Source organism: Choloepus didactylus, chromosome 3 (assembly GCF_015220235.1).
Source record: "Choloepus didactylus isolate mChoDid1 chromosome 3, mChoDid1.pri, whole genome shotgun sequence".
Lineage (NCBI taxonomy): Eukaryota > Metazoa > Chordata > Mammalia > Pilosa > Megalonychidae > Choloepus > Choloepus didactylus.
The window spans coordinates 91,188,286-91,210,708 of record NC_051309.1 but is presented as its reverse complement, the minus strand read 5'-3'; the positions used below and the strand labels follow the sequence as shown (position 1 = coordinate 91,210,708).

The 22,423-nt window shown below is 33.3% G+C and overlaps 1 protein-coding gene across 10 annotated transcripts in view; it reads left to right on the top strand.

Moving 5' to 3' along the window:
* The window catches only part of WDFY3 (WD repeat and FYVE domain containing 3), a 364,802-nt gene that overhangs the window by 165,361 nt on the left and 177,018 nt on the right, over positions 1-22,423 (top strand). For 8 of the 10 annotated variants that reach the window (XR_005215912.1, XR_005215911.1, XM_037830162.1 and 5 more), the window contains 6 exons: positions 682-735; positions 6,624-6,733; positions 10,174-10,335; positions 13,690-13,882; positions 15,117-15,303; positions 17,256-17,422. Coding sequence is in view for 8 of the 10 variants with exons in the window: in XM_037830162.1 (XP_037686090.1) it covers positions 682-735; positions 6,624-6,733; positions 10,174-10,335; positions 13,690-13,882; positions 15,117-15,303; positions 17,256-17,422 (873 nt within the window). In the remaining 2 variants the exon portion in view is untranslated. The remainder of the gene's footprint in view (positions 1-681; positions 736-6,623; positions 6,734-10,173; positions 10,336-13,689; positions 13,883-15,116; positions 15,304-17,255; positions 17,423-22,423) is intronic. The other 2 variants (XM_037830163.1, XM_037830160.1) reach the window with 1 other exon arrangement.

Sequence of the window (22,423 nt, the reverse complement as noted above, 5' to 3'; positions counted from 1 at the left end):
GAATACTTATTTTGTGTGTTATCTAAAAGCCATTCATATATCGTCTTTTATCAGAAAACTTCTTACATGGACTGTAAGATTTCTAATTAGGAACCATGCCTATTTGCCATTTCTTGTTTAATTCTGTTGATCGGAACTTAGTAAAACTAGAAACATTTTAGCAAATATCAAGATGTAAAATGGATACATGGACTACTTTGTAATATATCAGGCAGCTTCACATTTCTCTCTTTCTTCCTTACTTCTCTTCTTGGTCATTGCCCTCATATGGTTTTTGTTACACTATATAGTGAGTCTCAACTAATTTGAGAAAAGATAATTTTGTAGCCATATTGTATATAGTGTTTAGCGAGTTTTTTTTTCTTGCCTCTTCTAGTTTGTTAAGTTCAACCATCCTATTCTGCTTCATTCTGAGGACACATGGTTAATTTGTATCAGTGAAGCAGGAAATTCCCACCTGTGTAAAAATAGTATCTTCAGTTTGTTATTAATGACTCTCCTACATGCTAGTGTCGCTGGTAAACCCAGTGGTGAAATCCCTAGTTGGCAGCAACACAGTAATGAAGAGGCTGGTGATGCTGACCACAGTACTCCTGTGGAATCTTATGTAGGATCTTGTGGTGGGATTGGTGTAATGTAGTGAATCCCCAATTAGACAACCCAGCCTTTTTTTTTAAACAGAAAAACAGTGTGCCCTGATGTCCTCCAAGGATTTCAAAGCCACAACACCTTCAGGTAATTTCATTCCCAAGGTCTGGTTATGTATTAGTGAATAAAAAGAAGCATGGAAGCTATGAGTTCTAATACTGTTTTTTTGACTAACTTATAGTTTTGTTATAAGAGGTTTGGGGGGGACTTGGTTTCTTCATTAATGAAATAAGTGTAATAATACTATTGACAAGTCTCATAATATCATTCTCAAGCATAAGTTCTGGAAGTGATATGCTTTAAGTGGAGTTTGCAAAAGAAAATTACTGTATTACAGTTATTAACAAGTTTTGCATTCTGATTGTTTTGAATGCTAACTGATTTCACTAATATTCCCTGAGTGTAGACTAGGAACTGACATTTCTTTTAAGATTGTCTACATTTTATTTTTATTTAATTTTATACTGAGCTCTGCTAACTCCATTTCTATATTTTTCAGTTGAACAATATGTACTGAAATGCAGAAAGCTGAGCTTGAGTCAAATGACTAACCAATCTCAATTTGTATAAATATATATTTCTTTCATTAACTCTTATATAACCTTAAGTTAAATCATCGTTTAAATTTGTCTTTGTTAAATACTGGTGAAATTAAAAGATCCCAATGTAGATAGGAGAATGTATGACACCAGAGGTAAAGATAGATGATAAAGACTGGGACTGTATAACGTGGCAAAAACTGGAGTGGCCAATGACTGTTACTAAATATACAAATATAAAAATGTTTTTGCATGTGGGAAAGCAAATGAATGTCAACCATGTAGAAATTTCAAAAAGGGATGGTATTCAGGAAAAAACATAATCAAAGCAAACTGGAGTCTATGGTCAACAGTAACATTGTAATATACCTCCATTAAATGTAACAAAGGCAATACGCCAATGCTAAATGTATATGAGAAGGGGATATAGGGGAGTAATATGGGATTCTTGGTAGTGGTGTTATTTGCTGTCCTTAGTAGTATATTGTATTGTATGACATGTTATTTTTCTTTTTATCCTTTTTTCTTATTGCTAAAAAAAGAAAAAACAGTTTTTCTTGTAGTAATCAGTATGTTCAAATGCTGATTGTGGTGATAAATGTACAACTTTATGATGATACCATGAACAACTGATTGTACACTGTGGATAAATGTATGGTATGTGAATATAACTCTATAAAATTGTAGGAAAATATATATATAGGAGTAAAAGTGTTGGAGAAAACATGGTGAGAGAGATGATGCCTCACCAATATGGACTAACTACAATGTGTAAACTCAGAATTGAATCTTAGAACATAGCCTAACGTGGACACAATAATTGTAATAGTCCCTAGATTGTAAGCTCTTACAGCAGTTAACTCTGTCCCTGAATTGTAAGGCCTATCTCCAAACTTTGAGATGCTGATCCCCTAGCGTATGTTGTCACAAACATTGGGACTGGCGGTTTGATGTGCTGAGCCCTCGAGCATGGGACTTGCCCTTATGAAGCTCATTACCACAAAGGAGAGTCTAAAGTTGTATGTAATGGTGCCTAAGAGTCTCCCCCTGAGTACCTCTTTGTTGCTCAGATGTGGCCCTCTCTCTCTCTAACTGAGCCATCTCGACAGGCGAACTCGCTGCCCTCCCCCCTACGTGGGACCCGACTCCCAGGGGTGTAAATCTCCCTGGCAACGCAGAGTATGACTCCCGGGGATGAGTGTGGACCCGGCATCGTGGGACTGAGAGTATCTTCTTGACCAAAAGGGGGATGCAAAATGAGACGAAATAGTTTCAGTGGCTGAGAGATTCCAAATGGAGTCAAGAGGTCACTCTGGTGGACATTCTTATGCACTATATGGATAACACCTCTTAGGCTTTAATGTATTGGAATAGCCAGAAGTAAATACCTGAAACTACCAAACTCCAACCCAGCGGTCTGGACTCCATAATAATGCAGATTACAAGGGGTGACAGTGTGATTGTGAAGACCTTGTGGATCACACCCCCTTTATCTAGTGTATGGATGAGTGGAGGAATGGGGATAAAAACTAAAGGACAAATGGGGTGGGATGGGGGGATGATTTGGATGTTTTTTTTCACTTTTATTTTTTATTCTTGTTCTGGTTCTTTCTGATGTAAGGAAAATGTTCAGAGATAGATTGTGGTGATGAACGCATAACTGTGTTATCATACTGTGGACAGTGGACTGTATATCATGGATGATTGTATGGTATGTGAATGTATTTCAATAAAACTGAATTTAATAAAAAAAAAAAAAAAAAAGATCCCAATGTAATATTTTTGTGACAGGGATGTGTTTCTTTGGTGAAAGTAAAATAGTTCCTAGGAATACATTTGTTATATAAAAATAGTTTTGTCAGTGATAGCTCAGACTTCCCCCATGTCTTTCAATCACTACTACCTATCCAGATTTCTTTGTATGAACATGTAATTCAAAGCCAGGTAAGATAAATTTACATTATTGCTGTTGTAACTTAGATCTTCTTCCCTTTTTCCTCAACAAGAGTAATTGTTATGAAGTTAATAAAGATGTTAAGGGCCTACTTTAGTAGTGTATAGTAATAGGTATGTGGTAACTATTGTATTGTGGTTGTTGATTGACAGTTGTATTATTTCATGTGTGTAGGTAAAGTAAACGTTAATAATTTTACTATCTTGGTCTTTTTCAGTTTATTTTCACATATAATGTCTTATTTAATCAGCAGAGTTCCCCATTGGACGTGTTAGAACATTGGCTTTTTATCCATTGTATGTCTTTTATTCTCTTGAGAAATCCCTTAATGTTCATTGTCAACCAAAACATAAGAAACCACACAGTTGAGGTATAAATGCCCACCATTGATCAAATAAATAGAACGGTTTCAAGCCAAGTGTACATTTTTGTAAATGCAATTTTGTTGCGATATATTCACATACCATACAAACTATCTGAAGTATGCAGTCACTGGCTCACAGTATCATCACATTGTTGTGCATGCATCCCCATGCTCAATTTTAGAACATTTTCATTGCTCCAGAAAAGAAAGAAAAATAAAAAGAGAACTCAAATCCTCCCATAACCTTCCTTTTATGTACTCTTCCCCTCTCTAATGAGACCTGCTCAATTTAATCAGCCTTAAAAATTGCCTTCTTTATGTTACTCCCCTTTTCAAAACTTTTAGGGATCCCTATTACCGATAGTAAGTCCAAATCTCTTGATTTGATAAAGAAGTTGAGCTTGTGGTGACATTCTGTTATCATCATTCCTTTGATTCAGCAAGGTTTATTTTTTTACTCTTGGGCAGATGTGTATCAGATACTTGCTAAGTTCGAGGTAATTCAACACCGAAAAAGGTACACAGGATTCTATTCTCACAGTGTTTATTTTCTAGTGAGAGAGCAGACTATAAATCAGTAAACATGTGAATGTAATAGTTTCAATATTTATGAGATACTGAATATTAGAAATAAGCCAGTGACTACTTCTTTTTAGGCTTCTGTTAGATTTCTTCTTTCCCAATAAATGTTTTTTAATGTGCATCCCTTTTATATGTATGTTGACTGTGAGCATGGGCTTCGAAGTTCTGTCACTGACTAGCTATATGACTATGGGCAAATTCCTTAACCTCCCTATTTTTCAGTTACATCATCTCCAAAGGGGGGATAATAATAGAAAATAATTCATGGGGTTCTTATAAGATTAAATGGGTTAAACCCACAAATACTTGAAATAGTGTTTGGTGTATAGTTAGGACTCAGTAAAAATAAGCTATTTAAAAAAATTTTTCCTGTTACAGTGTTCCTCAAATGGAAACATAAAAGGTGAAAATACCCAGCATAGAATCATGTGTAAATCTTGGATACAATTATCTCATAAAATACTTTTAACTTGACTTTGTTATGTTGAATAAAAATACCCCTAAGGTAACCTAAATTCTATTTATTCTACTTTATGCTTCTTCATGAACAGTGTTAAGTGTGCATTAGTGATTTACCCAGTTAGTTCAGAGGGAACAGTTTGGACTTATTTTCTAACAACTTTAATTCATCTTGTGGATTAAATATAAAAACTGGCAAAGTCTGTGTTCATGAATTTAGGACACATCTGGATATTGATACATTTTCCCTTATCTCTAAAAACATACTCAGCTAAATTTACTTTCAAAGATCCTTCCAACTGCACAAGTCTATGAATGATTCTTTTATATGCCTCACTGTTTCTCTGTTCCTACTGTCAGTTGCTCAAGTCAACCTACAAGTGCACCTTCTAAATTGTTCCCCTCCCTTCAGTCTCTTTGCCCTTCCAGTTTGTCATATACATCACTGTGGGATTAATAATCTAGCATGATCTAACGTAATGCTTTCATCATCTACTTTGCTCAAGAAACTAAATTAGCCTGCTCTTGCCCAAAGAGCCAAATACAACCCTTAGCTTGCCCTCCTTCATTATTATACTTCTGTATTTTCTGTTGGTACTATCTGTCTAAGTATCTATCTATTCATCTACTCTCCATTTTCTAAACATTTCTGAGTAGGTTGCTTACATCATCCTCCTTGAACACTTAGTACTCCTTATAAATTTCCTAGAAATTTCCTAAGAACAAGGAGATTCATTTATGTAACCTTATGAAGTACAGTTATTGAGTTCAAGAAATTTAACATTGATATAAAGCATTCAATTTATATTTCATTTTTTTAATGTCCCAATAATGCCCTTTGGACATTTTCTCCGTTATTAGATCCACTCCAGGGTGATATTATTACATTTAATTCTCATTATCTCTTTAGTCTCCCTTTTGTAACGTGTAGAAACATAGATACAACATAAAATTTCCCATCTCAACCACTCCCAAGCATGCAATTCACTGGTGTTAATCACATTCACAATGTTGTAATACCTCACAACCATCCGTTACCAAAACTTTTCTATCACCGCAAACAGAAACCCTACGCCTATTATGGATTAACTCCACATTCCTTTCTCTCCATCCCCCTGTAACCTGTACTCTACTTTCTAACTCAATGAATTTGCATATTCTAGTTATTTCATACAAATGGAATCATATAATATTTGACCTTTTGTGTTTGACGTTTCATTCAGTATGATGTCTTCAAAGTTCATCCATGTTGTAGTATGTATCAGAAATTCTTTCCTTTTTATAGCTGAATGATATTCCACTGAATGTATAGACCACATTTTGTTTATCCATTTCTCTGTTGATGAATACTTGAATTGCTTCCTCTTTGTGGCTATTGTGAATGATGCTGCTATGAACACTCGTATGCAAATAACTGTTCTAGTCCCTGCTTTCAATTCTTTGGGGTATGTACCTGAGGTGGGATTGCTGGGTCATATGGTAATTCAATGTTTAACTTTTTGAGGAACCACCAAACTGTTTTCCGCAGCAGCTGCACTATTTTGTTTCCACCAAGAATGTATGAGTGTTTATATTTTTCCATATTCTTGCGAGCACTTATCTTTGTTTTGATTTGTATTGTTTTGTTTTTTAGTAATAGCCATTCTAGTGGGTGTGCAGTGGCATTTCCTTGTCTTGATCTGTGCATATCAGGCTCATTCCTGTAGCCACAGTTTTAGTGTTTTGTTTCAATACTGTGTGCTTATTCTTCCTGTACCCTTTCATTCCTCCCACTGCTTGGACAATCTTGTACTTCCTTTCCAGGTTTAGCTCAAATTTCACCTCTTCCATAACCCTTTTTGATTAGTTCATGACATGCCCTTCCCTGAAATATATAGCCTGACTTTTACATTCTGTAGTAATTATAAAGGGCTTACTTATGTTAAAATGTTGATGTTTTTAATGTTTTTTCCACAGAGCATATAATGGTGCTGATGTTAAATACGTGCTTAGTGAATGATCAGTTCCTTGCAGATTTGAAGGAAGGGAACTGTGATTTTTTCCCCCCACCTAAATTGCTTTCCCTTTGGTTTTATAGAAGCTGCAAGTCGGGCCATAGTCCAATTCCTAGAAATCAATCAGAGTGAAGAAGCTAGTAGAGGTTGGATGCTTCTGACAACAATTAATTTGTTAGCATCCTCTGGTCAGGTGAGTTCTTAGTTTTCCTCCTTGATAACTCAAAACTCTTTTTGTATTCTCATGGGATTTTGTTAAATTAACTTTCTCATTGTATCCAAATAAGATTTTATAATAATCATCATTTTCTTCAAATTCTTCTTACAGGTTATTTGATGCTTCTCACAACATCTCTGTGAGGAAGTTGATTTTACATATGAGGAAATGCGTGACTTAGAGCAGCATTTCCCCTCTTTGTCACGTAATAACACATGTAGAAAATAATTTTTATAGCACACTGTGTAAAGAGATGTGACATGTGGCTGGAGGCGAGTAGCCCAGGCACTATGGCTCCATCAGGCCCAGCTCAACACTTCTGTAGCCCAAGTTAGGGAAACTCTGGCTTAGAAGAATCACCATTTGTCTAAAATCAATCAGCTAATAAGGAATAAGTGACATGGAAAATACTTTTTAAATTTCTGATTTTTACAGAAAATAAGGAAACACTGACATTTTCAGAAGAATATGTATTCCCATCCCTATCAGATGACTTATTCTGGAGATGGCATTTTTGTTCTTGAAATCAATTTTAGGTATCTATCATGACATATGCTCTATGTATTCATTAATGAGTCATTTAGAAGCCTGATTTTGGCACTTGACATTTTGGTTTATTCAAACTTCTAAAATCCAGGATAGACTCACCTATCAAAGTCTGTACCAAACTTGGGAATATCTGTTGCCTAAAATACAATGGATTTTGAAACACTACACATCATTTAAGAATGGGATTTGCAAAGGTAACTGTGACACCAGTCATGCCACAGTGACTGGCACAGCGGGGACATTGCATATTTCTTAGTAACCATATCCTGAAATTAGTCATGTGCCCAAGGATGTAGCCCCTGGAAATTTTTCCCTTAGAGTGGTCTGTTTCCTTTTTCATCTGCTGTTTTCTTTAAGTGAGAAAGGCAATTTGAGTGACCGTCTTTTCCTGATTTGCCTGGGACTTTCCCAGTGTTAGCCCTGACAGCCCTGGGAAATCCCTCAGTTCCCAGCAAATGGAGATCGGTGGTCACCCAAATTAACCTTCAGAGAGTCCCAAAGTAGACCACTGTTTTCATCTATCTGTGGACATTCCAAATCCCGATTCTATTTGCTGTTAATGGTAGTTATAAATGTCTCAGTGTTACTTTATAACAATTTGTTTTGGTTTAGAATTAGCATATGATAGAATGATTTTTAGTTAAAATGTTTCTGTTTGATTCATATTGTTCATAGATGTTGATTCATATTGTTTATAGATGTTTTTTTTCTCTTTCTCAATTATCATCAGGAGACTGTGTCCTACCATAATAACTAACACACAGTAGAAACTCTGTAAATGTGGAGTAACTTAAACATGCATAAATGGATAGATGGCCTTAGGAGTAAAAGAGAAGAATCAGGAGAAACTTAAGTGCTTTTAAAATGACAAATGTTGTCTAATACTGGTTTGGATACCAAGTTATACTTTACATCTATCAGATGCATTTATGAAGGAAACTCAGTATTAGTTTTGAGCTGAGTTTTTTTTTTTTTTTTTTTTTTTTTTTTGAGTGCCATTTTCTGCTGGCAACAAGATTCAGAGATGAGTAAAACCTAGTCCTGACTCAACATGTAGATGCCAGAGATGAAATGGATAAAGATAATACCACAAAATGCAATAACGGGGTATATATAGTGCCATGAAACTAGAAACATGAGTGTTGTACATGTTTAAGGTGGAAATAAGAGGGAAGATGATGAGTTAAGGAAAGTTGCAGACATGAGGAAACATTTAAACTGAAAGTTAATTGTATGAAGACACAGCATGTCTAGAAATAACAAATTTTAAGTAAGTAGAGCAGGGATTTTTTGAGTGAGTAGAGGCAGGAATTGATAACAGATATGTAGGAAGGGGCTAGATTTTACAAGGGATTACTCGTTAGGTTTTATCTTCCTCTCCAGCATGCTGCTACTGCATTAATTCAGGACCCATGTCTCATGGTTTTCTATATTAATTAGCCTTATATCTACTTTATACTGCCACCACCTACTTTTCTGAAATCTGGTTCTATCTCTCCTTTGTTTATAATACTTCATTGGCTCTCCATTGTCAGCAAAATAAAGGCAAACTGTTTACAATAGGAGACCATACACATAGGTTGCCAAGCATACACACTTTGTCAATCACTACCAGGTCTCTGACCTTACTTAGACAGGGTGTATAAGTGATAAGTCTCACTTGTCCCTTTGTAAACTAAGGATTGTACAATAATAAGATCTAACCCATAGGGGGATTTGATAGATGAGATGTATATAAAGTGCTTAGCCTTATACCTGTTATGTAATAAACACTCATTAAATATTAGTCATTGTTAGCATGGCTTTTCAGGAGCCAGCAGTTTTGAACTCTGATTCCTCAACTGTACTATATGGTCTAATCTCCTATGTATCTTTCAGCTGATCTTTCCCTTCTTATTTCAATTCCTCGCACTCCTCCATTCCACTCCTTGCAATGTAGACTATTCCTTTGTGCACCACTATTGCTAGAATTAAGAGACTAAATCACAATTATTTATGAATCCTTTTCTGCTGGTAGACTGTGGTCTTCCGAAGGACAGGGTTGCTTCTTGCATGCCCAGCTCCCAACAAACTGCTAACATACCCTAGACACTCAATAAATATTTGATGAGAAAGCATATAATAATAGTTTATGCTAATCCATTGATTTCTAGTGCTGTAAAACTCTTGATTCCATACTGCACCATGAAAAAAATTTTAATTATTTTATCATACTTAAGAATATTAAAATGTTTACTATAAGAAGGTCTGGAATTTCTTCCACTGTTAATTTTTGTAAATAACAAAGATTTATTTGTGTCAATGATGGCTATATCTCTCAAGTGTCTTTCTAGCCCAGAATCTACAACAATAATAAAGATAAAAATAATACTAAAGCAACTACAGATTTACAGTTTACCTATTGCTTAATATGTTTGCATAGGTTATCTTATATAACCCTCCTATTAACTCTAAGAAGTGTGTACCATTATATCCATCTTACAGGAGAGAAAAGTGAGGCCCAGCCAAATTAAATAGTTTGCCCAAGCTCATGGTTGATAAGAGACTTTTTGATATCCTAAAGCTTGTGTTCTTAGAAACTTACTGCTTCTTCATAAGTAAATAATAAACAGTGAATAATATATTAAAATAAATAGATTAATCTCAATATTTGATTAAAGCAAGTTTCTCCAAAAGGGAAATTATTTCTCCCAGCATGGCATCGTTTCTTGATTCTTTCAGGCATTTGAAAATTTATTTTGTTACACAATTTTGTGGCTGAAAATTTGTGAATTATTCAGCTGTGCACTTAATTGCCTAATTATAGTTATATCTGCCTGTCTGTCTGTCTACCTGTCTGTTCACTTATTAATTGGTTTGTTTTCCAGAAAACCGTGGACTGCATGACAACGATGTCAGTGCCTTCCACCTTGGTTAAATGTTTGTATCTGTTTTTTGACCTTCCACATGTGCCTGAGGCAGTTGGAGGTGCACAGAATGAGCTACCTCTAGCAGAACGTCGGGGACTACTCCAGAAAGTTTTTGTGCAGGTAAAGAGGGTGCTATTTGCCAAGTCATCTATAGAGCTGTATATAAAGTGAAATGGATGCCCTGCCTGTTACATTTTCTATTGTATTTCATTCATTTATCACAATATGGCATTATTAAATATAATTGTCACATATATTGACTCTGTAAGTTTGTTTTCAGGAATATTTGCTTGACATGTTAGCAGGTTTGTTTCTCTGAAGAGATTCAACTGTTAAGCTCCTAATCTTAATATCAGAATATCAGTGATACAACTATATCAATCTCTAAAACGAACTAAGCAAGGAAAACTTACCGACAGTCATGTTAAGATTTAGGTTATATTTTTTTATAATGTCAAGAAGTTCTATTTTAGATTGCTGCTTATATATACAGAAATCCCTAACCCTTAAACATTTAACTTAAAAAAGGCAAGCTTTTTTTTTTTTTTTTTTTTTTTTTTTGGTCACTGCTGCTACCTCCTCTGCCCCCTGCCTGTAGAGCCCTGCTTCCCTACTGTTAACTATTATTCTTTTAATAGCATTATGTATTAAATAGACTTTTGTTTTTGTTAGCTAGCCTGGAAATGTAGTCATCATTTATGATAATCTTTCTTGAGAGGAAAATTTCAAAACCAGCCATCTACAAGCAAACGTTTAAAATACAATGTCTAATACAGTATAAAAAGCCACAAATTTAAATCCAATTCTGTAAAATTTTTAACCTGAAATGCAGATTTCTCATCTCTAAAATGGAGATAATAATACCTATGTAAAGGGATTTTTGTGAGGATTAAATGAAGTAATACATATATCCTTAGTTCTCTGCTTAACACATAGTAGACATTAAAAAAAAAAAAAACTAATTGTGCTGCTGCAGCTGCCACTACCACCGCCACCATCAGTGCAAGTAGGAAGAGAGAATAGGGAGGATGGCTCTCTGTCCCAGGATAGAGACTGGCATGCTCACCGCACATTCCTGGGATCTTTACTGCAAGATTGACTCTGCTTTGTAGAGGTGCTGGTGATGAATGGGCACACGAGTGGGAGCCTAAGGCAGTTCTAGAAAGGAAAAGACTGGGATTATTAAATAGAAATGCAAATTCAACAAATATTTGTTCAACGCTTGCTTTATTAGATATTTTTATGCCAGTGGTTAACATTCCTTATCTCATATAATTTGTAAGACAATCCCATAATGTCAGAACTTTTGTTTTCCACCAAAATGATGATGTGGGCAAATGGCAGAAATAAGGTTAGAACTCAGGTATATCTGACTCTTGAATTAGATTGATTGAGAAATGCAGTGGAGTAAATCACACAGGACCTAATGCTGCTTTTAGACTGCTGATGAATATAGTGGGTCAATCTTTGCTGATTAAACTAGTAGCCCGAATTAAATGAAGCCCTCTTAAGAAACTAACGAATGTCTTAGGCAATAAATGGAAACTGCATTTCATACTTCTAATACCCAAACAAGTATAACAAAGTTTTCTTTTAAAACTAAATTTTATTTCCTATATTTGAAACCAATGGGTGCTGAGTTTCAAATAATGTGGGACTCATTTTAGCTTTTAGAATCATTGAATGTTAAGGCCAAAAGGAACTGAGAAGACCATTGGAATCTCAGTCCTCATTTTACAATTGTGGAATCCTCTGCCGGTGAGTGGCAGTGATGAGAACCTTAGTGTCCTAGTGCTCCTTTGAGTGCATCACTTCCTTTGTTTTAGTTCCCCATCGTAGGTAGACAAATTGTTGTCATCATTTTGTCTAGAAAGCCAGTTGAGCACACTTATTAAATGTTGTAAGGACATGGTATTAGTAATAGATAAAATCCTTATTTTTGAATTATGTGACAGATGGTTTCCTGGGACCTTGGCAGTTGGTACTGCTTCATGCAGGCATTCATTTTTTTCATTTGTGTTGATGTGGCCAATTACTGCTCTGCCACACTTGGCTCGACTTTGTAATAGTCCTTACAAATAGAAGTGGTTAATATGGGGCAGAGGAGGAATGAGGAGTAGACTCTTCAGTTTTCTATTCTGTAAAATGTCAGGATTATACTAGATTATTTGTAAGCATCCTTTTGCCATTAAAGATTAAAAACCAATTATCTTAAGAGGCAGAAAATTCAAGCAATCATTGCATTCAGTTTATTTTTGAGAACATGAATTTTGTTTGGAGAAAAGCATTTTATTATGTTTTAATTACACGTGTTTTTTTCTACGTAACAAATTAGAAAAATTACTTTGATCCCTCTAATAATGTAGGGGCAGTGTCAGAACCAACAAAAAGAAAAGTCAGCTGTACACCACTCTGAGCATACATCTTTTTTCTACATTTGACTCTATTTGTACCTATAGAGATAGATTCATACATTACACTTATGAATGGATGTTTCATATCCAGCAATTTCTCCAGGTGGTATTTGTTTATTTGTTGTTTTGTTTGTTTTTGTGGCCTTGCCCCGTTTTCTTTTAACACTTATTTAATCCCTCCCCATATTTACTGATTTTATGTATATTTTATTGTTTCCCTGAATTCTTAATCCTATTTTCTTCTTCCTGATATTTGGTAGTTGCAAATTAGAAGAATTTAAATCTAGGAAAGTCTTTGCACCAGAGGAAATAGGAAAAGCAAGAACCAGTTTTCTGAGTTGAGAGGTATTTCAAATACCTCTCTTTATTTAGCAATTTCTTCCACTGATGTTGAAATTCCCAAAATTTATGAAGCACTTTTTTTAAGAGACTAAAATTATGTCATAAATTATAGTTCTTTTACTATATATATTTATTTATTATTTATATATAAATATTTATAAATATAAGTATATAAATCTTAGCTTAGTATGCATATTTTATATATATTTAATATGTAGATGAAAATATTTAGCACAGAGAAGACACTGAATTGGGATTAGAAAGAAGAACCCACTGAAGGCAGAAACCACAGCAGAACTCACCAAATGGCAGCTCTTTGTGCCATGTGCACTCGTGTACTGTGCATTTGACAAACCATAGTTAAGAAGTAAGTTCTCATTCTAGAGTTTGAGAAACTTAGAGTCTTCTTTAAAAGTCAGACTAGAAGATTTTTGGCAACAAGCCAAATTTAAAGTTTCTTTCAAATTAAGATGATTTTGTATTACTCTAATTTTCCTTTCTGCTTGTGTAGAAAATTGAAAGGATTTGAAAATGCCTTCACTTTTAAAGATCTGTTTTTACTTTTTCCTCTCCCTAAAAATGTTCTTTTTAAAGAAGAAACCTGGACTCTACCTGTGGCAAGATAGGTATTAAAAACCTAGATTAGAGAAGTAAAATGTTGACCTTGATGATTACTGCTCCTTTATCAACAAATATTTTTGTTTTGTGTTGTGTTTAGATCTTAGTGAAACTCTGCAGTTTTGTTTCTCCGGCAGAGGAACTGGCTCAGAAAGATGATCTCCAGCTTTTATTCAGTGCAATAACCTCCTGGTGCCCTCCCTACAACCTGCCTTGGAGGAAGAGTGCTGGAGAAGTGCTTATGACCATATCCCGGCACGGTCTGAGTGTCAACGTGGTGAAGTACATTCACGGTGAGGAGCTCTTTCCTTAGTCACCTTAAATGCTCTAAACTCCTCCCATTTTTATCTTTCTCATTTGAGGACAGATTTATTTTTACCTCTGAATTCTCTTAAGATCTTCTCTTAAATGAAAAAATAAATTTTCCGGGAGACGCTTTTTTAGTTTTATTTTTGGGGCACTTCAAACATAAGAAATTCTCTCAAGTTCCAAATGACGTGTATCTACAAAAGTTAAAATAATTTCATTGTGGTGTAAAAGTTCAATCAGAATATGATGTAAGTTCTATTTTGTAGCCTATTCTTCCTTTGTCTTTTGTTGAAAAATAAAAAGGATGTTCTTTTGAGTTTCAAGTCTTCTCTGAAGATATCTCACAGATGGCAAAATAGTTGTCTGATGCAGCATAGAGGGAATTATGCGGATTCTTTATCAGCACTATAGAAACATGATCCATTCTGTTTAACTGATCTGTAAGCGCCAGCTATTGCTTTAAATTGTCTAACCAGGAGACAGTTGCTTAACATCTCAAATAGTCTGTGTACTTATTTTATCCATATATATTTTGTCCTGAAATTCTTTCAAAATAATTTTTAATACAACTTCTGTTCACTTACAGTGAAAACCCAATACCTAATTCATCATTCATTAAATTTTTCCTTCCTTCCATTCCTGTGTTAAATCTTCTTAGCTTTTGTTATGTGATTCTAGGTTTCTTTATACACTAAAAGTTAAGAGAGGGAAAGTCTTCTTTGAAACACCACAAATCCTCAAAGTCAGTAATAGGGTAGGATTGTGTTTTAAACTAGTAATATGTAGTGCAAACATGTATTTCGTTGGTCCACTTCACTTAATTTGAACTTCTAAATAATTATTGGGTTTTTCATCTTGAACTTAGAAGATAGTTTTCCATTTTTTTAATTCTTTACTATATCAATATAAAACATCCAAAACCTCATTTGTCAGTGGCCAATCATTTTGTTGAATGGCAAAACATAAAAATATAATGTAAATACAATAATACGTGTCAGTTATTTTTTAGCACTTTCCTTTATTATCCTTTGCTACTTATAGGCAGTGCTTTTCCAATGAATTTGAAACATAATTAGTTATAGAATGTGTAACATTTATCTTTAGCATTTTCCAGATATATTTGCATTTAATGTTTGTTTAAACACCAGTTAAGAGTGAAGAAAATTATCCTAAGCAACTGAAATAAATACATATCTATTTAATTCTTTATTCTTTCAGAAAAAGAATGTTTATCTACATGTGTTCAGAATATGCAGCAATCAGATGACCTGTCTCCCCTAGAAATTGTTGAAATGTTTGCTGGGCTTTCCTGTTTCCTCAAAGATTCGAGTGATGTTTCTCAAACACTTTTGGATGATTTTCGGATATGGCAAGGATATAATTTCCTTTGTGATCTCTTGCTTAGGTAAAACTACACAACTTCAAAATATATTTTATGTGTCTACTCAATCATTTTTTGTTAAAGGAAACAATATAGTTTGGGGTTATAGGAAAATGGCAGTTATTAATAAAGTACTTATTTAATGTATACTTGGGTGCTCCCTTGGCTTTAATTGCCTCTCTCTATTCCTGTTCAGCCAACAGAGTACAAAACATAAATTTAGAGTTGAAGTGGCATATGCAGGCTGGAAACACTGTGGAGTCAGAAGTTCGGTATAAAAAATAAATCTACTTTTCTTAAATAGTTGAGGGAGAAGAGTTTCAATGAAAAAAGTCTTCCTAAAGTATAAACTCTTCATTCTTAATTGTACTTTTGGTTATCCTTATTTTATAGTGCTTCAAGTGGTTTTTTAATGTAGTTTATAGCAAGGAAAATTGTGTAAATTCAATGAGACCTTATAAATGTGTATATAACAAAAATTAGTTATTCTAAAAAGTTTCATTAGCCCTCTTTTTCTTCCCAAATGGTACAAGCATATTCTGGGAAAGCACCTAGTTACAGATTTTATTTGGAAGAAGATACTCATTCCCTACTAGCTGTTCCTAGGCCTTTTAGTTATTTTTAAATCATTCAATTTATTGTAAGACTACTCGATTTTGTAAACTTCTTATTTCTAACAACAGTTTAATCCAGTATCTAATAGTAAATATTAGCAAGCCCCAAGAACATAATACTGTGTGTTGTATGTGCATATATATGTATATATGTATGTATTTCTTAATGTACAAAAGAGGAAAAATGAAAGTTTATGAAATAACCACTTCACATTAATAGTGGGGTGTTAATTGGTGTAATCCTTTGACAACACATGTTGACAAGATGTTATCAAGAGCCTCAAAATTGTTGATACTCTTTGACACAATAATTTAACTTTTGGTTATTGATCCTAAATGTAGACAACATTTTATGTTTATTAGGGCTCTTGTATTCTGACTTATACTAGCTTGTACTCACTGCCCTCAAATCTAAATGGGCAACCACAGAGCCACAGTAGATGTTACAGACCATTAGAAAGTGTATCAAATTGGAGAGCTTATATGGACATAGAGAAGTGCATGTATAACATTGCTAAATTTAAAAAAAACACAAAAGCAGGTTGCAAAATGCTGTATATGGTATAAAAATAACTCCATATAAAAACTAAACTTCACACATGAAAAATGTAGAAATTACATCAGAATATTAAAAGTGGTTGTCTATGAGTTGTAAGGCTAACATATTTTTTATTCTTTGTGCATTCTTCAAGTTTACTTTAATGAATATAATTACTTATATTAATAACTTATAATAATAAAGCTTATTATTTTTTAAAAAAAGAAATTTGTTGCATATCCCATTTTGTGTTCTCATTGAGGCCAAGAACATGAGAAAATTCCATAATGACCCCATTGCTTTTTAGAAGGAATTAAGGTTGTTTTCAAAAATTTGTTAGACTCCAAGAACTTTATTTGAATGTACTCTAATGAAAGTACCTGAATTAATGAAATTCAGATTAAATTTTTAGAGCTCTTCCCAAGGAATTCATTTTTAAAAATTATTAAGAGAAGATGTCTTCAGTGAGAAATGGTTAATAAGGTAATTGATTGTAAGCAATGAACTTTATAACCTTAGCGATGTAGGAGACTTGAGATCCTTTAATCTAATTCCTTTATTTTAGAGACTCTCTACTAAAGGTTACTGATTTACCCCAAATAACAGTTAGTGGTAAAAATTAGCACTTATATCAGGGTTCCTGACTATTAGTTTGATTTTCTTTCAAATATACCCTACTGTCTTATAATAAAATTTTTAGATTTTTTAAAATATTACACTATTAAAATAGGAAAAATTGTAAGAAGGCACTTTTCTGAGTACTTTATACATTTATTTACTGCATACAAAAGAGAAAAATATTTGCTAAATCATACTTTCCCTAGATTGGAGCAAGCAAAAGAGGCTGAATCCAGGGATGCTTTGAAAGATCTGGTTAATCTGATAACTTCCCTAACAACATATGGTGTCAGTGAATTAAAACCAGCTGGTGTTACCACAGGGGCACCCTTTCTGTTGCCTGGATTTGCAGTACCCCAGTCTGCAGGCAAAGGTGAGTCTATTATATTTTTTTCATTCTGTACTTCTCAGAGGAATAGAGAAAGAATAAATGTATAATATTAATGTTTATAAATATTTAATATTTCAAATATTTTATTTAAAACTAAACACCTAAGAAATAATATTATTTCTTTCAGGTCAGAGGATAAATTTTCATAATCCAAATTTCCTAACATTTGACTCCTCATGTAGTGATCTTTTACTAAGAAAACTTACTCCATAATTAAGAACATTTAGTTGCATAAGAAAGCAAGCTAGCTTTACTATTCGCTTAGTTTTTTTTAATGTATAGTAACCCTTCCAGAAGAATCTGAGCCTGGAGATCTCTAATAGTTTCTTTCACATGATTGTCACTTACTGAATATTCAATAATATCATGATGATTGCATGTAAAATCTAACTAGCTAAAAAATGCCATGTCTGGTATTTAAATTTCATGTTGCATATCTGTGCATTTTATGACTTAGAAATTAACAGTTATAATATTTTAAGTCAAGAATAGATGGGTTTAGTAGAATATCCCAAGATTACTTTACTGGAGAAAATTATATTGAAAAGTCATGGCTTAATTGGAGTCATCAAGCTCACTGTTATATGAGGTGCCCTCAGTGCATCAGTTGTATAGAAACTTTTAAAGAGTCTCTGTAATTCAATGTGGTGGAAATCCAGGCTCGTCTTATACAGCAGCTCATGGCTTCATTTTATTTAAAATTAATAAATAAAATAGAGATCTCTTTAAAAACCTCTGATTTATAGTCTCCAGCTTGAGTATTCCTCAATTAACTCCTTCTATGAGTAAATACAAAAACAGCTCAGCAATGTACTGTCTTTTTCAGACTTTATTGTTGTTTCATTCGCTTGATCAAGTGGTCTTTGTTTTTCCATAATAGCTATTTACACTTACAGTAGTGTAATTTTATAATAGAATTAATGTATCAAAATTAATGTTCAACATAGGTCTTTGCCTGATATTGTCTCATCTATCCAGGAATAATAAATATATAGCCTAGTGACTCCTAGGGTTATTATGTGTATCCACTAATGTAGCATCTAGGAAAGCAAGGTTCGTTAGAAAGAACGTTGCCCTAAGAGTCAGAAGTCAACTCCCTATCCTTTCTGAACATCAATTTCTTTTTCCGAAAAATTGATATAACATTCTAATTAATGACTGAGTGAACTACATCATTTGGAGCTTCCTTTATATATCTATCAATTTTACATGTTCAGATCAATGAATTTGACAAATGTCTATGGTTGTGTCACCGCTACCATAATCTTGATACAGAATATTTTCATCCTTCTAAAAAGTTTCCCTGTGCTTCTTTGCAGAAAATTCCCCCATCCCACCTCCTTGTCCTGTAACCACTGATCTGCTTTGATTTGGCCCTTTCTAGAATTTCATAAACTGAAATCATAAGTATGTAGTTTTTTTGTATCTGGCTTCTTTCACTTAGGTAACACTTTTGGTATTCGTCCATGCTATTCATGCCACTTTGTTCCTTTTTATTGCAAGGTAATAAATATTTCATTGTTTGGATATTCTACAATTTATCCATTTACCAGTTGATGGACATTTGCTTAACCATTATGAATAAAGCTACTATAAACATGAATGTTTGTGTAAAACAAGTTTTTATGTGAATATATGTTTTCAATCTACTGAGCAGTAGATTGCTGGGTCATATGGTAAAGACATGTTTAATGTTATGAGAATCTGCCAAACTGTTTTCCAAAGTAACTTATCATCTTGCATTGGCATTAGCAATGTGTGAAAGTTCCAGTTGCTTTACATCCTCAATAGTACTTGGTATTATTGGTCTTTTAAATTTTAAACATGCTAGTGAGTGTATAATGGTATCGAGTTGTATTTTTAAATTTGTATTCTCCTAATGACTAATGATGTTGAGCACCTTTTCATATGCTTATTTGCTCTCCATATCTCTACTTTGGTTCAGACTTTGTACCTATTTTTTGATAAGATTGTTTGTCTTACTTGAGTTATAAGAATTATTTCTGTATTTTGGGTCTTTTATCATATAAATATTTTTAAAGTTTTTTTTTCAGTCTGTGACTTGCTTTTCTTTTCTTAACTGTGTCATTTGAAGAGCAGAAGTTTTTATTTTTGTTGAAGTCCAATTTATCTTTATATATATATATATGTATGTATTTTGTATGTATCTGTGATTTTTGTGTAAATAAATCTTTAACCGAAATTCATTAAGATATTCTCCTGGGTTTTCTTCTAGAAGTATTTTGTTTTTAGCTCTTATATTTAGGTCTGTGATACATTTTAATTTAATTGCTGTACATGGTAGGAAGTAAGGGTTTATTTTTTTTCCATCTGGATATCCAAGTGTGCCAGCATCCTTTGTTGGAAAGCCTGTATGTGACCATTATATGCAAGCCTGTTTCTGGACTCTGATTTCTGATCTATGTGTCTATCCAATAGTAAACCAATAATATTACACTGTCTTGACTATTGTGTCTTTATAGTAAATCTTGAAGGCAGGTAATTTAAGTCATCCAATTTTGTTCTTTTCAAAATTATTTTTGTTATTCTTGGTCTTTTGAGTATTCATCTAAGTTAAATAATTATGTCACTTTTTTTTAAGTTTGCTTAGATTTTGATTGTAAATACATTGAATCTATAAAGCAATCTGGGAATAATTAACATCTTAACATTACTGGGTCTTCCTGTTAGTGAATATGGTATACCTCTCTATTTATTTGGCTCTTCTTATTTTCTATCAACACTGTTTGATAGTTTCATCATACAGGATTTTTAGTTTTGTTTAATTTTATTCTTTTTGATGCTGTTGAGAATGGAGTTGTTTTCCTAATTTCATTGTTGTTAGTTTATAGAAATGTGATTGATTTTTTTATATGAATCTTTTTTCCTGTGTCTTTGTTAATCTTGCTGACTAGTTTTAGTAGGTTCTTAAAAATTTCTTATGAATATAGTATAGGTAAGAGGTGATAGGTAAACAAAAGAGTTGATGGACTAGTATATAGAAGTGGTGACATCGTGGCACTGATAGAATGAGGCAATGGTAACCCTTTTACAAATTGTAACTCTTGCTTTTGGCTGTTTATAAGTTTGGGACTGTGTATAATGATATATTTGATTCTATGGTCTTATCTTACTTCCTGTCAATTATCTGTTCAGAGTGCTTTGGGGAATATTTTCCTTGATATGCTGGTTTCCTTTTAATCATCTATATAAGGAAAATTCCTGTTGCCCAGGATGTTTACCAATTCATCAATACTTACATTAAAAAAAGAAAACATACTAACACACAAGTCTTGTGCTTTTATTTACATAGATATTGTTTACCTACCTTGTTTTTAATGCTTACTTTAAATGATACAGTACAATATAAAAATTTAAAGAAAAAGTAAACTGAGTTATTTTTGAAGTCAATAAACCTAACCCACTTGTTGTATATATCTTGTTAATTTGAAAATGTCTTCTGTATCTATAAATTTTTTCCCCAGTGAGTGTTTTTAACATATTCTTGTTTTTAAATGGACCACACTTGTCATTTCTGAATTTTTCTGTGACTTAAGCATATATAAGTTTTCTCATAACACAATAATTCAGGAAGCACCAACATAAGAAGGATAATTTATTTTCCCTTTTATATATTTGTGTTCAAACTAGCAGCTGAAATGCCTTGCAGTCCTCACTATGGACTTACTTTGAAGAACTCTTGGTCTGCTTTATCTGTGCTTGGCCAAGGCTGATGTGCAACTGGCTTGCAGGAGTGTGACCTTACCATTTGTTTATAGCCAATCTCCATTCTGATTGGTCACTCACATATGTAACTTGTTCATTATTTCCTATTTCAAACCTCCTAAAGTTTATTGATTTCCTCCCTTCTTCACCACCTCTACTGCCACTACACTTAGTTCAGGCCTAGATCACTGACCTGGATTACCAATAGTGCCTTTAGCTCCTCAGTGTCTAATTATGGAATGAACTCTTCTTGCATTTCTTTAATTATACCTGTATTCTTATTTCATTTATTTGTGCATATATCACTTAAGCTCTTTTTTCAAAACTTTCAGTTCTACATTTTATCTTAGACTGAAAATAGGAAAGTCATATTCTTTGCATATATATATATATGCCTACCTTTCTTAATCTTGGATTAATTAATTTCTTCTTTTTCTGCTTGTTTAGACTTGAGAGTAATGAGATGGTGTTGTCATTCTTTAGAATGATTTCCTCACTTTTCCTTTATTTCAAGATCAAACTTGGGAAAAATCCAAGTTTTCCCATGTTACCCTTAACTCAGCTCTTTTTAATTGCTTTCTTTTTAGAGAGGATTTATATTGTCACTTAGGTGAGACATGAAAGACATTAGAGTTATCCTTTAACATTATTTGTCATTTTTTGTCACATTAGGCAGGTGTATGTATTTGTATGTCCAATAGTCTATCTAAACTTACTTTTTTGTTATCTGCAGATAATAAAGGGTGAAAATGTGAAGAGAACAATCATAGTTTATAATGAACTGGAAATAAAGATCAATATTTCGTATTTGCTATACATGGAATAAATTGATATGTTACATAAACAGAAAATTGGAATTGTATATCCTGAAGATTTTTGATAATTAGTATTTTTCAGCTAATGTCCAAGTGAGGATTTCTGAGCAGTCTTTCTGTCCCATTTTGTATTTTTCTTGGCTCTGTGTTTATCCTCTTTCTAAATTCCAATTTATTTTATCAGGCTCTATGTTAATATTTTTAGTCACTCCTTTACAAATACTGTATGTAATAGTTGTGGATCTTGGGGACGATTCTTAGAAGCAAATTTGTTTCTGTTCATGTCAAGAACAAATTTTCTCTGATAATCTCTTCATGATTTTGCACAGATTTCCCTCACAATAGGCATGTATAAAGATACCTTTTTTTCCAATTGATGTGTTTGAATATCAGATGTTTAAAAATATAGCTAGCAAACTGACCATAAATTGCTTTAACACAT